The sequence below is a fragment of the Adiantum capillus-veneris genome, chromosome 12 (assembly GCF_014529385.1).
Source record: "Adiantum capillus-veneris isolate H3 chromosome 12, ASM1452938v2, whole genome shotgun sequence".
Classification (NCBI taxonomy): domain Eukaryota; kingdom Viridiplantae; phylum Streptophyta; class Polypodiopsida; order Polypodiales; family Pteridaceae; genus Adiantum; species Adiantum capillus-veneris.
This window is the reverse complement of record NC_140942.1, coordinates 75,069,588-75,085,465: the sequence shown is the minus strand read 5'-3', so window position 1 is coordinate 75,085,465 and position 15,878 is coordinate 75,069,588. Positions and strand designations below refer to the sequence as shown.

Here is a 15,878-nt window from a genome sequence, read left to right as displayed (position 1 = left end):
TGGAGAGTCGCATCATTGTTGTCGTGCCAAGGCATGCCCAAGAGAACGTCGCAATTGCCCAACTTCATAATGTGGAAATCAACTTTTCCATGATAATCTTGGATAGTCACTGGAAGAGCACCAATAAGCGGTACCACTCTCTGAGTTTGCCTCGTGGCTAGCTCAGCTTCAATTTCTCCACCCTAATCAAAGTGCATCTGCTTCAAGAATTCTGGATGGATAAAGTTCTCTGTAGCTCCGGGGCCAAAGAAAATAAGGGCTTTCAAGCCATTGACTTTGCCATATGCTGGGCACAATTCATTTGTACTCTCAAGGCGTATGCCATAGATATCAGGGTGAAACTGGCCTGTTCAATCCAAAAAGGGCGGTAGACTTTACTTCAAACCTTTATTTAGCTTTCACCCATTATTAGTCGTCTATTCTACCTGTGCTATAATGACACAAGAGAGGGGAATGGGATACAGATGCTAGAATGCACCTGTATGAGAAGACCGACACCAGATTGGCCCCTAACTTAGGCGCCCCTTTCGGTATTTCTTTATTGTTTAAGAGAGGGAATAAACGCTGTGGTTCTTTCCAAGCTGCCCCGCACAACCTTGGCTGAATTTTCATTGTTCTGGCCTGATTTCGGCAGCATAACTGTACTAGAATCCTTCACGGTGAGTATTCCCACGCATTAAATGACTTTCCCGACGCATACGGGCACTTTGCAAAACCTGGCGAGAATCTGCAGCACACTGAATTCTCTGTTTTCAGCCCTGAGAATGCGCCAGATCGCTTGTACAGCGGTCCCCTTGCGTCCCCGAACCTCCTGGGGGTATTAGGGTCCGTTTAGGGCCAAAACCCTAAACCTGCAAAAATACACAGCAGGCTGTAATTTACTGTTTTGGGCTTTGTGTCGCGTGCCGGTCGCATCCGTAGCAAGTCCTCGAGCTCCCGCACCTGTAGGGCTACTTGCCCTTTGAATCGGACGAGATTTCGAGCGTGAAACCTCTCCGAATCACCTGTACCTGCGGGGGATTAGCCGCTAGCTAATCCAGTACTTGTGCAAGAGGCTCTTGCCTCGGCAATCGCGCATGAACCCACACAACTGTACATTGGTCAAATGAAGAGCCGACTAGAGGGGCATAACATACTGCCAAAGGGGAGAGAGAGGGCAGTGCGTATCGTGCAGGAAATCACTCCTGGCACTGCACTGTGCATAAGAGGGAAAGCAAGCACTCCATAGCTCTTTAACCTGTGACAAATTCTAAAAATCAGCCTCCTCTCTCATTTTAGGTGCCCCCTCCTCTGGCCAGAAGTGGCATAAGGCTCACAGAGTGACACCTCGCCCAGTTTCTGATTTTGGCCAACTGGGCTAAAAATATCTCAACTGGTGCGTCAGTTGACTTGACAGCAGAGCAATAAAATGTTCCTCTTGTCATTCCGGAGCTAATGACGCAAACACATTTTCGGATCCCAAAATAGCAGTTCCCTAAATTTTAGGAGATGCTGCCATTGTATCTTTCTAGGGCATCCGACCCTCTTTGTACCATGTGGCCTTATCCAGAACTGAAATGTAGCCTCTGTAGCAAAGGATTCCACTTTGGCTAGTCAATGACCCCACTTTGGCTAACCATAGTCCTTGTCCAATCTTAGTGCTCTCTTGCCCTCAGGCCTGGACTCCCTCTGGAGAGTTCCACACTAGCTATGCAATGCAGGGCAGTTAGATTTCCCGAGGGGTGTTTCCAAAAAGTGAAAGTAAATAGATAATAAGAAAGAAATCAACAAAAAGGATAGATAGTAGTCACACGCTGGTGACATACCTCTCTCTTGAAATCTCAAACGTCCTCGTTTGCATCTATGTCGTACATGCTCACAGTCAACACTGATGTATTCAACACCTGTCGATACATGTACGACACATACATGCTCATTGTCAATCCTGGTGTATTCAACACCTCGTCGACACATGTATTGCCTACGTGTGAACCCTTTCCCAATGACATAGTGGTAGCTGCGCACTCTGCCATTGCTTTGAGTCACCAACTTTCCACTGACAAAATGGTAGCTGCACATTTTGCCACTGTCTTATAGTACACGTTGGATCCCGTAACACTCTCAAGCATACCCAAACCGACAGTTTAAGAATGTAGTTACACATGTACTCTTTAATAGAAGCAATTACTGTATCCTTGACAAACTGACAAGAAATACTCACTTCTATAGCACTAACCAAACTTTTGGACATTCCATAAGAGCAATTGCCAAACTGACAATCTGTACAGCTCTAACATTTATGTAACAGGTATTTCATTTGAGCTCACTTTAAATACCATGTACATCATTTCTTTCAGAAGCCATTGTCACACTGACAATCCATGTAGCTTTGAAACTCAAGGGGTCAAGGTAGGTTGCAAATCGAAGGCTTCAAGGTAAAGTGATAACACAGTTGGTGAGTCTGCAAGTTCACCTTCTTCCATCCACTTAGCATCCATTGGTGGATAGTTTCTGAACTTTACCAAGTAACGCCTAGCAACCTTGCCTTTCACTTTTCTTTCCTTATGTGCCAAAATCTGTTCCGGGACCAAGATCTCGTCAAGTTCCTCGACTTCCGGCTGATCTTCAGCTGGCATATCCTCTGGCACATCACCCACATAGGGTCTGAGAAGACTCACATGAAACGCATTGTGAATCTTCCAACTGTTAGGCAATTTCAGCCTATATGCAACATCACTGATTATGTCGCACACTTGAAAAGGCCCATAGTAACGCATGCTCAGCTTTGGAAACGGTCTTTCCTTGCCCTTCATCTTCTTTAACCTTGCCTTTTCAAAGCGTAGAAGCACCCAATCACCAAGTGAATATACCACTTCACGACGGTGACGATCAGCTGCTTTCTTTTTCTTTGCCTGAGTCTTTTCTAAGGCCACTTTGACCTTCTTGTACATTTCATCCATGTCTTGAACATACTTATCTGCTTCAAATATCTTGTCCTTTGTATGCAGTATGGGAGGAACTTTCTTGTCATCTTCAACTATCTCAAAAGGTGCCTTGCCAGTTGATGAATGCACTTTATTATTGTATGCATACTCCACCAATGGCAAATACTGCTCCCACTTTCCTTTATACTCTGACACATAGCACTTAAGCAGATCTAGGACAGTAGAATTTGCCTCTTCTGACTGCCCATCTGTTTGAGGATGAAATGACGAAGAGAATTTGAGCGTTGTACCCATATTCTCAAACAAGCCTCTCCAGAACAAACTTGTCATGCGTGGATCACGATCACTAACAATCAACTGTGGCATGCCATGATACTTGAAAATATTGCTCATAAACAAGCGTGCCATTTGATCTGGTTTTATCTTCTTCGTGACAGGAATAAAATGAGCCTGTTTGCTGAATCTACAAATAATGGTCCAAATACCATCGTTTCCTGTCCGCGTTCTCGGAAGATCAAAGATAAAATCCATAGCAATACTTTCCCATGGTTTATCTGGAATAGGTAGTGGTTGCAATAACCCTGGTGACTTTTGCCTGTCAAACTTGACCTTTTGGCATATTAGGCATTCTCGCACAAAGGCATCCACATCTCTTCTCAATGTAGGCCAATAGAAGAATGTCTCAAGCGCTTTAACTGTAGCATCGATACCACGATGCCCTGCATACGGTGGGACATGACTCTCTTCCATAACTTTGCGTCGCAATGGCTTTGTGACACACAATTTGCCATGCATCATCATGAAACCATCTTTGAAAAGATAGTGTTCATGACGTTGTCCATCCATTAGCTGCTCGAAGACCCTTGCAAAATCTTCATCATTTGCATACTGTTCTCTCATATCATCAACTTCATGATGATAAGGAATTGACACAGCTGAAATTTGTGGCTTCCTTGACAAGGCATCAACACAACGTTCTTCTTGCCTTCCACATGCACAATCTGAAAATGGAACATGGACAAGATATTTGCCCATCGCATATGCTTCTCAGATAACTTTGTCTGTGTCAAGAAGTATCGCAAGGTCTGATGGTCCGTTTGGACAACGAAATCTGCGCCTAGCAGGTAGTGTTTCCAACTTAAGAGCGCATGAATCACAGCCAGTAACTCTTTCTTATAGACCTGCATGGTCATCTCTGGCCCTTGCAAAATTCTGCTCTCATAGGCTACTACCCTGCCATCTTGCATTAGCACTGCACCAATGCTACTACCGCAGGCATCACACTGGACCACAAATGACTTTCTAAGATCTGGCAACACAATAACTGGATCTGAAGTCATCTTTTCCTTTAAGAGATTAAAAGCTGAAATCTCTTTCTGTGTCCATCTAAAGGTGACTGCCTTCTTTTGAAGAGCATGTAGAGGTGAAGCAATCTCAGCGAAATTTCGGATAAACCTTCTGTAATAGGAACATAGTCCCAAGAAACTTCGGACATCGTGCACCGTCTTTAAATCTGGCCATGACTTGATCGCTTCAACTTTTGCAGGATCCATTCTGACACCATCCTTTGAGACAATGTGTCCCAGAAAGTGGATCTCTTCCAGAAAAAACTCACTTTCCTTTGCATTGATGAGCAACCTATGACTTCGTAGCTCTTTGAACACAATGGCCAAGTGATGCCTATGCTCCTCTTCATTCTTTGAGTAGACTATCATGTCATCAAAGAATGTACCAATAAACTGCTAGTGTGGACGGGAAATTCTGTCCATCATCCTATCGAACGTAGTAGGAGCATTTGTGAGACCAAAGGGCATCACTAAAAATTCGTAAAAGCCAAACGTCGTTCTAAAAGCAGTCTTGTGCACATCCTCTGATCTAATGCGGATCTGATGGTACCCACTCTTTAGATCTATCGTGCTAAACATAGATGCTCCTTCTAATTTGTCCATAATATCATCAATTCTAGGTATAGGGAACCTATTTTTGATGGTATTCTTGTTCAGTGCACGGTAGTCGATGCACATACGCCATGAGCCATCCTTTTTCTGCACCAACAACACTGGAGAACAGAATGGAGATGAACTGGGCTGAATCAGCCCCTTTTCTAACAGCTCCTGTACTTGGGCCATTATCTCTTTCTGCTGAGCCGCACTAACCCTGTACGGAGGCTTATTTGGTGGGCTACTGCCTGGCACCAAATCTATCGTATGGTCCTCGAGTCTCTCTGGCGGTAATTGAGACGATAATGAATCGAAGAAACAGTCACTATACTGTTGTAAAAACATTGACCTTTCTTTATCTAACACAGATAAATTTGATTCATCACAATCTGACACTTCACGTGCAAAAACCAAGTACGCAGAAAGATGCTTTTTCATTACAGAAGTAATAGCAGAAGCTGATACAGTGGGAATAGACTCCCCTTTAAGCTTTACATCTAGAATGTGAGTCTTTCCCCTGCTCTGTACAGTGATCTTTTTGTTGTAGGCATCCATGATTCTCTGTACACGAAACAACCAAGGAATACCTAACAACACATCACATCCGTCCAGTGGCATGATGTAAAATACTTCAGCATCTACATAGGACTGGATATGTAGGCGCAACTTTCCGATGATGGGTGTCACAGCCTCTGTATGGCCAGGACATGCCAAACCTGCCTTTGCTGTATACCCCATCTCTTCAGGTCTGATTCCCAACTTGGAAGCCAATTCTGGGGAAATGAAGTTGGCTTTGGCACCTGGAGCAAAGAAGATAAGCACTGTTTGATCCCTGACCTTTCCCCATGCTCTGCAAAGCTCACTTGCATCTGAATTTGGCTTGTCGCCCACCATATCTGGCACTAGACCAGCCATGGGCTTCTTTCCTTTCTTGTCTTCCTTGTCATCAGAATCAGCTGGCCTTTTCTTTGTAGGACAATTGTAAGCAATGTGGCCAGGCTGCTCACATATAAAGCATTTGTTCTCTGTCCTCAGGACCTTCTTTTGCTCTTCTGACTTGCAAGGAAAACGTCTTTTCCATTTCTTTGCTGGTCCCTTTTCTGATTCAGCCGTAGCTTTATCTTTCCCTGCGTTGGCGGACTCCTGAGTCCCTTTAGGAGTCTCATTGGGAACGTGCTTCTTGGCTGAATTTTTCTTGCCTGATCCTGCCTTGACGCCAGTGTTAAATTCACAATCTTCTCCCTTGAGCAAACCATTGCCAGTGTTTGCTACCTCGATGAGCTACGTCAAAGTAGTGACTTTTGTCTTCGTACAGTACTTTCTCAATCCTTTAGGTAGGCCACAATAGTATTTTTCAATCTGTTCTGTCAATGGCACAAACCTATAGGAAGTTACTGGAAGTAGAGCTTTCCATAACTTCCGATTGTAATCATCCAGATTTTTGCAAGTGGCAGCATTAAGCTGGTGCCATTCTGTCATGACATCTGCTTCAAAGTCATCAGATAACCATGTTGTTGCAAAAATCTGCTTAAAGTAAATCCATGTGGACGGAGCTTGCCCTTGAAGCAATAAAGTTGTCCACCATTGTCCCATTCCCTGTCAAGAAAGTGTCTGCCTTGCGGACCTTTGAAGCCTCTGTAAAGTTTCCCCCTGCATAGGCCTTGTCAAACTGCTGGAGGAATGAGAGAGCCTTCTTCCTGTCATCAAACCATGTAAAGGTCGTGAAAGACACACCTTCGCCACCTTCTTTGTACGGAGTTGGCCTCTCCAGCGGCGTTAAATTGTCATATGGAAGTGACTGAAACATGGGAACACTATTAGGGTTCATCTGTGTTCCTTGACCGCAATTAAGTTGACCTGGAAATGCCATATTTGGCTGTTGATTTGTAATTCCAGCCATACCAAAATTTGCCTGTGGCATCCCAAATTGGCCATGAGTGCTTTGAAACCCTGGTAGCATGCCCGTGACACCATACACGGGGTTACGCATCATCGTTTGAGCACCCCCGAACACTGTTCCTGGCGTGTAAAACTGATTTTCAGGTGCATGACCAACCATGCTCTGGAATACCGATCTACCTTCAAAATAGCCAGGATGTACTGAAGGTGGTGGGAAGACTTGTTGCATAGCCTGTAGGTTGCTTCCCTGCCCATTAGAACCAGCTATAGGCTGCTGAAAAGTGGCTGGCTCAATTGGTATAGCTTGAAAGACTGGCATCTCAGCCACCTGTTCTTACACCTTAGGCACAGGTTGTGGAGACTGCATGTTCTCTGTTAAGCGTACAGGTGTTTCCATTGACTGTGCAGTATGAATCACCTGTGCTCGAGCCTTAACAGGCTTTTGAATATGATCCAGTGACCCAACTTGCTGAGACGGAACAGGAGGTTGCAGAAAGGCTAAAAACCTCGGGTTCTGCATTACTTGCGTGAACATAGCCACAGCAGTAGCCAACTGGGTCCTATCATCTGTCTGTGGTGGTCTTGAGGACTCACCCACTTCATGTGTCTGTTGACCTTGTGAAGAGGAAACCTCTTGAGTCACATCATCTGGTGTGTCAGCCATAATTGCAATTCCCTGTGTCTAGTCTATGATCCCCTATGTCTTCAAGCCCAAACTGACCGAGGCTCACTTCTATGGGAAAAAGTGATTTAATCCCGTCGATGGAACCATGAAACCGGCCTATTCAATCCAAAAAGGGCGGTAGACTTTACTTCAAACCTTGATTTAGCTTTCACCCATTATTAGTCGTCTATTCTACCTGTGCTATAATGACACAAGAGAGGGGAATGGGAAACAGATGCTAGAATGCACCTGTATGAGAAGACCGACACCAGATTGGCCCCTAACTTAGGCGCCCCTTTCGGTATTTCTTTATTGTTTAAGAGAGGGAATAAACGCTATGGTTCTTTCCAAGCTGCCCCGCACAACCTTGGCTGAATTTTGACTGTTCTGGCTTGATTTCGGCAGCATAACTGTACTAGAACCCTTCACGGTCAGTATTCCCACGCATTAAATGACTTTCCCGACGCATACGGGCACTTTGCAAAACCTGGCGAGAATCTGTAGCACACTGAATTCTCTGTTTTCAGCCCTGAAAATGCACCAGATCGCCTGTACAGTGGTCCCCTTGCGTCCCCGAACCTCCTGGGGGTATTAGGGTCCGTTTAGGGCCAAAACCCTAAACCTGCAAAAATACACAATAGGCTGTAATTTACTGTTTCGGGCTCTGTTTCGCGTGCCGGTCGCATCCGTAGCAAGTCCTCGAGCTCCCGCACCTGTAGGGCTACTTGCCCTTTGAATCGGACGAGATTTCGAGCGTAAAACCTCTCCGAATCACTTGTACTGCGGGGGATTAGCTGCTAGCTAATCCAGTACTTGTGCAAGAGGCTCTTGCCTCGGCAATCGCGCATGAACCCACACAACTGTACATTGGTCAAATGAAGAGCCGACTAGAGGGGCATAACATACTGCCAAAGGGGAGAGAGAGGGCAGTGCGTAGCGTGCAGGAAATCACTCCTGGCACTGCACTGTGCATAAGAGGGAAAGCAAGCACTCCATAGCTCTTTAACCTGTGACAAATTCTAAAAATCAGCCTCCTCTCTCATTTTAGGTGCCCCCTCCTCTGGCCAGAAGTGGCAGAAGGCTCACAGAGTGACACCTCGCCCAGTTTCTGATTTTGGCCAACTGGGCTAAAAATATCTCAACTGGTGCGTCAGTTGACTTGACAGCAGAGCAATAAAATGTTCCTCTTGTCATTCCGGAGCTAATGACGCAAACACATTTTCGGATCCCAAAATAGCAGTTCCCTAAATTTTAGGAGATGCTGCCATTGTATCTTTCTAGGGCATCCGACCCTCTTTGTACCATGTGGCCTTATCCAGAACTGAAATGTAGCCTCTGTAGCAAAGGATTCCACTTTGGCTAGTCAATGACCCCACTTTGGCTAACCATAGTCCTTGTCCAATCTTAGTGCTCTCTTGCCCTCAGGCCTGGACTCCCTCTGGAGAGTTCCACACTAGCTATGCAATGCAGGGCAGTTAGATTTCCCGAGGGGTGTTTCCAAAAAGTGAAAGTAAATAGATAATAAGAAAGAAATCAACAAAAAGGATAGATAGTAGTCACACGCTGGTGACACAGGGACTATTCCAAGAGCGGGTCTAGCTGTCTTATCTGGAGGTGGCGCTAGGGGTTCTGTCGATCGTTGGTGCGGGCGTCGGCTTTGCTGGTCTATCAGTGCGATGGGGACAACTAGAGTGGTTATGCTGTGTTTGAAAGCATCCAAAGCATCGGCCTTCTTGTAGTAAGGTGTCTCCTTGTTGAGAGGTGAAACGAGGCCTTTGCGGTTGATTTTCACGAGACTCTCGAGAATTTGTTCGTTGTTGCCGAGGGTCGTGGTTAGAGGCCGGTGGTTCTTCTGTGGTAAACTCTAGCTCTCCCTTCATCAGTTTGTAGTTGACTGCGGCATGGTCCATAAGCTCTTGCATGGTGGAGACTTGCTTGGAGAGACATTATTCCTACAATGGTGATGGTAGTCCAATGGTGTATCGCTCGCATTGGGCCTCCAAGGGAACGATCCTAAAGAAGGAGACCCGAAGGTACACGTCGAGAAACCTTTGGTTATAGTCGTCCATGGTTTCGGTGGCAAGTATTTTCAAGTTGCCCCACTCTGCCAAGATGCGGACTTCAAACATAGAAGTCATGTAACTACGTGCAATAACTGTCTTGAAAGCTTGTCAGGTCCTTGGAGCATGCATTTGTGTCGCGATTGAACTCCACCATTGCATAGCATTATCTTTAAAAAATCCCGTTGCTCGAGAAATCTTGGATTCTTCTGTCTAGTTCCCCAAAGCATAGATGTTGTCGAATTGCTGTAGGAACTGCAATGCTTTCTTCCGATCTTTCACCTCGAAAAAGGTGAAAAATTTGACTGTCATGCCGCCATCCTTGAAATCTTTGGGCTGGCTAGGTGGGTATCCCGGGTAGGGATAATAAGGGTATCCATATGGGCTCCAACCATTGTATCCTGGTGGTGGTGCTGATGGGGGCAACGGCGGTGGCAAAGGCGGTTGCACTGGATCAGGGTCACATAGCTGCACCATATTCCTGAAGACTCCCCCGATCGGAACAGACGGCTGGGAAGGTTGCCGGTTGGAAGCTCTCGTACTTTTGGGTGCCAGAGGAGGAGGTACCACCTGAGGCATCAAAGGGGGTAACATGTAATTCAAAAATTGTTGAAAACTTTGCAGCATCGGAAGATTTTGTTGAGGATGCCGCAAAAGAATGTCGTGAAACTCATCGAGAAGAAACTGCAAATATTCTGTTGAATCCATGAACGCTATGTCTTGGGTTTTTTATGGCTTATGCCTTGTAAGACAGTGCGGTGAAGACGAGTGTCACAAGGCGGGCACCACGTGCCTATAGAAAAGAACAGATTGAACAAACTCTTCGCACTTCAATAACAACTGAACTGAGAGAGAGAGAGAGAGAGAGAGAGAGAGAGAGAGAGAGAGAGAGAGAGAGAGAGAGAGAGAGAGGACACGCGACACGGAGTGGCAGAATTCCACCCCAGAGAGTATTGGCCCCAAACCTTGGCGCCCCTTTCGGTATTTCTTTATATTGCATCATCAAAGTACAAGCCAGTACTCCAGACTCTGCACCTTCTCCAGGAAGCATGCCAGAGAATGAGCCCTAGCCTCATATTTAAAGGCCCTTGGCCTAAAAAGCAGTTTACATGAAAAGCTTTCAAACTCAAAAGCTTCTGGTCCAAAAAGCAGTTTACATGAAAAGCTTTCAAACTCAAAAGCTTCTCGTCCAAAAAGCGATGCCAAAAGCTGCCAGCATAAAACATTGAAATCCGTACAGCCTGCCACATCATCAGCCAGCGCAAAACGCAGAAATCTGCCCTTAGGGTTAGGGTTAGGGTTTCTGCAGTTTTAGGGTTTCTGGCACAGCAGAATTAGGGTTTGCAGGTTTTAGGGTTAGGGTTTCCAGAATTAGGGTTTCAGCAGTTAGGGTTCCTGGCAGAAATTAGGGTTTGCAGGTTTTAGGGTTAGGGTTTTAAGAATTAGGGTTTCAGCAGTTAGGGTTTTTGGCAGAAATTAGGGTTAGGGTTTTTGCTCTCGAGCAACCACGTCATCACTTCGTGACACTCCTTCTGTTACTTGTTCTTCTTAGGGTTTAGGCCCCTCGGCAGACATCTACAAGTTGGCTCCCTTCTTCAGGGCTTTGACACGTCAACAATTTGTTACATCTCCCCTTCTTGAAAGAGAGTAATCGTCCGCGATTACAGCATATCTGCAAAACAACTCAAGTTAGCTCAAAAATTTCCGAGGGTCATTCCGAGGGACAATCAGTTTGCTCTTTTTATTAAGGAGTTAGCTTCTCCTTTCTGCTCTTTTGATCAAGGAGTTAGCTGCTCCTATCGGCTGTTTTGATCAAGGAGTTAGCTTCTCCTTTCGTCCATATCGGAACTCTTGATATTCCGGCGTAGTAAAATTAGCCATCTCACCGAGACCGCACTGATCTTCCTCGGGTGTCTTGATGCACTAAAATTACATACCCAAGCAATCTCATCCAATTAGGAATATTCAGTGGTTGGCACATCACAATGCAACACAAATGCTCACATATGCATGTTACAAGACATAGAAACATAAAGCCGCCGATGAACACTCCTCCCGCATAACCTAACAAGGTCCGGGCCGGGAGATATTCAACGACTCCCTCATTACTCCTCCTGCATAACCTAAAAAGGTCCGGGCCGGGAGATATAGAGGCCTTTTACAACCTAACGCCCCCCAGACCGCAGCCTGCATCGTTTGGAGGTGCTGAGAGTAACCACTGCTCAGACTTCTTAATACTCCTCCCGCATAACCATCTTGGTCCGGGCCGGGAGTCACAACAACAATTATTTTACAAGCATACAACCAAACGCTCCCCAGGCATCGGCCTGCGTCGTTCGGAGGTTTTCAAACATACAACGAAACGCTCCCCAGGCATCAGCTAGTGTCGTTTCGAGGTTCAAACAATACCAAAACAATATTTCTCACTTCTCCACCTAGGAGTAAAATCACCAATCATTGAAACCAGTATCAAACCAGAGTCAAACAATTCAAATCGGCACCAAAACAGGTTCAAAACATATACCATCCATTTAAAACAAATTCCAAACAGGATCACCAAACAAGCTCAAACAGAACTCAAACTTAAAAAGCAATCTCGACATCAATCGAGCTCGAAAAGTCGACTGACTTTCCATCCTGAAACCTGCACCAAAAATTAGGGTTAGGTTTCTTCCATAAGGTCATAGCAAAGCACAGCATGGTCCATCAGCTCTTGGACAGACAGTGTTTCTTTGGCAGTGATGGTAGTCCGATGATAGCAATCGCACTCGCTCTCCAAGTTCATCTACTCGTGAAGAGACATCTACTGGGAGATGTCGAGAAACTTCAAGTTATAATCTGCTAGGGTTTCCATGGCAAGCATTTCAGGATACCCCATTTGCCAGAAGTTGCACTGTGAAGGAAGATGTCAGAAACCATATAACTTCGGGCTAAAAATTTTCTTGAAAGCTTGCCAAGTACTTGGAGTATGCTGCTTGGTAGCTGTAGAAATCAACATCTGCATAGCACTGCTTCTGAGAAAAACAGTGACTTGAAACAAATCTGGATCCTTCTCTTGCAAGTGATCTTAATTGGCGTATGCCCTGTAAGACACTGCGGTGAAGACGGGAGCGCGCCCGATGCGCGATGAAGTAAGGGTGGGATTGGCTAATAAGTCCGTGTTGGGGGGCGAAGAAATCCTCGAATAAAGCTCTGTCTGCTCTTTTGTAGGACCGGTATGCTTTCAGAAAAGCACACACCTGATGCTCTGATACCAGTGTCACAAGGCGGGCACCACGTGCCAATAGAAAAGAACAGACTGAACAAACTCTTCTCACTTCAATAACAACTGAACTGAGAGAGAGAGAGAGAGAGAGAGAGAGAGAGAGAGAGAGAGAGAGAGAGAGAGAGAGAGAGAGAGAGAGAGAGAGAGAGAGAGAGAGAGACGACACGCGACACGGAGTGGCAGAATTCCACCCCAGAGAGTATTGGCCCCAAACCTTGGCGCCCCTTTCGGTATTTCTTTATATTGCATCATCAAAGTACAAGCCGGTACTCTAGACTCTGCACCTTCTCCAAGAAGCATGCCAGAGAATGAGCCCTAGCCTCATATTTAAAGGCCCTTGGCCTAAAAAGCAGTTTACATGAAAAGGTTTCAAACTCAAAAGCTTCTGGTCCAAAAAGCAGTTTACATGAAAAGCTTTCAAACTCAAAAGCTTCTCGTCCAAAAAGTGATGCCAAAAGCTGCTAGCGTAAAACATTGAAATCCGTACAGCCTGCCACGTCATCAGCCAACGCAAAACGCAGAAATCTGCCCTTAGGGTTAGGGTTAGGGTTTCTGGCACAGCAGAATTAGGGTTTGCAGGTTTTAGGGTTACGGTTTCCAGAATTAGGGTTTCAGCAGTTAGGGTTCCTGGCAGAAATTAGGGTTTGCAGGTTTTAGGGTTAGGGTTTTAAGAATTAGGGTTTCAGCAGTTAGGGTTTTTGGCAGAAATTAGGGTTAGGGTTTTTGCTCTCGGGCAACCACGTCATCACTTCGTGACACTTCTTCTGTTACTTGTTCTTCTTAGGGTTTAGGCCCCTCGGCCGACATCCGCAAGTTGGCTCCCTTCTTCAGGGCTTTGACACGTCAACAATTTGTTACAACGAGAGCGCGCTCGATGCGCGATGAAGTAAGGGTAGGAGTCCGGTGTCGGGGCTCGAAGATACTTCAAATAAGATTCCAATAGACTTTGGAATCGCCTGTTTGCTCTGTCTTCTCTTTTGTAGAACTGGTATGCTTTCAGAAAAGCACACGCCTGATGCTCTAATACCATTGTCACAAGAAGGGCACCACATGCCAACACAAAAGAATAGACTGAACAGACTTTTAGCACTTCAATAACAACTACTGCTCTTTTGTAGGACCGTTATGCTTTCAAAAAAGCACACGCCTGATGCTCTGATACCACTGTCACAAGACGGGTACCACGTGCCAATAGAAAAGAACAGACTGGACAGACTTTTAGCACTTCAATAACAACTGAACTAAGAGAGAGAGAGAGATGACACGTGACACAAAGTGGCGGAATTCCACCCCAAAGAGTATTGGCCCCAAACCTTGGCGCCCCTTTTGGTATTTCTTTATATTGCATCAACACAATACAAGCCGGTACGCCACGCTCGGCACCTTCGTCCAGAAGCATGAGAGAGAATGAGCCCTAGCCTCGTATTGAAAGGCCCTGGGCCATTAAAAGTAGTTTACATTAAAAGCTTTAAACTCAAAAGCAACTGGTCAGAAAGTGCCAGCTGCCAGCGTGTTTTGTGGAAATCTATATAGTTGCCACGTCATCAGTGTAAAAACGCAAAAATCTGTAAAACTGCCATGTCATAATGAAAATTGTGAAAATCCATACAATTGCCACGTCAGCATGCCAATGTGAAATCCGGGATTCTGTACAGCTTTGCCACGTCATCAATTCCCCATGCAATTCTTCTTCTGCTTCTACTAGGGTTTAGGCCCCCTTGGCCGGGATCTGCAAGTCGGCTCTGTTCTTCACTGGCTTGAAACGTGAGCAATTTGTGACATCAGCCGTAGGAAATGTGTTTTTATCCACAATGTGTTTTCATGTGGATGATAGCACATGCTGGATTGCTTGTAGGCACTTGGTGGGTAGTCCTTGGTCATGATCCGACATGTCAAAGATGTACTTTGGAGTATGAGTCTTAGAGGCACTGTTTCTGGGTTTGTCCATATGCACAGCCATTGTGGATGGCAATTTGTTGTTTGTGGGCATCCATGATGGGTTTGTCACGTGGGGGGCACTTGCATGGCTTTTGCAATTTCCGGGGTCACACACCTTTTTTCAAGGCTTGCCGACAAATCTGTTCTTCCTACTTACTCCCTAAGGATAAAGACCAGGCACCCTACAGATGATACGAGATACAGGTCATGAGTTGGATTGTGCCACCGAGACACAGTTCTCACCACAATATGCAACATCACGCCCTGGACCATGTGGAAGGCTCGTTGTGCCCACATTTTGGGCTCTTAGTCCTCCCCTAGGTCCACCGGTTTGACAGCTATTTGGATTCGGCTGTTGCATATTCTTCGGAGTTAGTGGGATTCTTCAGCCGGCTCCTCTAGGGCAGCGGAGAAGTGTCGATGCGTCTTTCTTCACAGATGGGCGAGATCGTTAGTTCTTTTCCGTTGAGATCATGGCCACATCACATGGCATTATGCACCCCCACAGTGGTTCCTTTTACATTCATCATACAAGCCACCTTGATGTATACATAGTTCACACCTTGTTAGCCCACTTTTGTACTTCCCTTGGGAGATAGGCCATTGTGCATCTCCAGAGGTCTCTTATGTACACAGAATAAAGCCCTTTTTTTTTCTTTTTTTGAGAGAGAGAGAGAGAGAGAGAGAGAGAGAGAGAGAGAGAGAGAGAGAGAGAGAGAGAGAGAGAGAGAGAGAGAGAGAGAGAGAGAGAGAAATGAAATGTTTATTAACGTCTCAAAAGGCCAAAGTGACCTATGAGATCAGAAAGTTACAATGCGGTGTATCTGATACAAAGTCAGATTAACCAGAGAGAGAGAGAGAGAGAGAGAGAGAGAGAGAGAGAGAGAGAGAGAGAGAGAGAGAGAGAGAGTCTGTTTTCTTAATTCTTTCATTTACATAAAGGTGAAAGAAGAACTGCGGGAATGCACAATAGATGCTCAAGTTGCAAATCATCCTTTAGTTAAAAAAGCCTTGGAAAGAAAGAATGTATCTATAGAGCAAATGAGGCGTTCAAGGCAAATTAATAATAATAAACGTAGAGTGGATGGTGTAAAGGACTCAAAATTGTTGTGGGAAAGGGCAGAGGAGCTGGAGGCGAAAGCCATTGCAGATGTTCTTAATAGGTTTGCAAGCATTTCTTTATACCTT

General features: G+C 45.4%; 1 protein-coding gene across 3 annotated transcripts in view; it reads left to right on the top strand.

Annotated features, from left to right (window-relative positions):
- LOC147445965 (uncharacterized) overlaps positions 1 to 15,878 on the top strand; it is a 184,735-nt gene that overhangs the window by 148,796 nt on the left and 20,061 nt on the right. For all 3 annotated transcript variants that reach the window (XM_086525292.1, XM_086525291.1, XM_086525293.1), the window contains one exon: positions 15,633 to 15,853. In XM_086525292.1, coding sequence (XP_086381418.1) covers positions 15,633 to 15,853 — 221 coding nt within the window. The remainder of the gene's footprint in view (positions 1 to 15,632; positions 15,854 to 15,878) is intronic.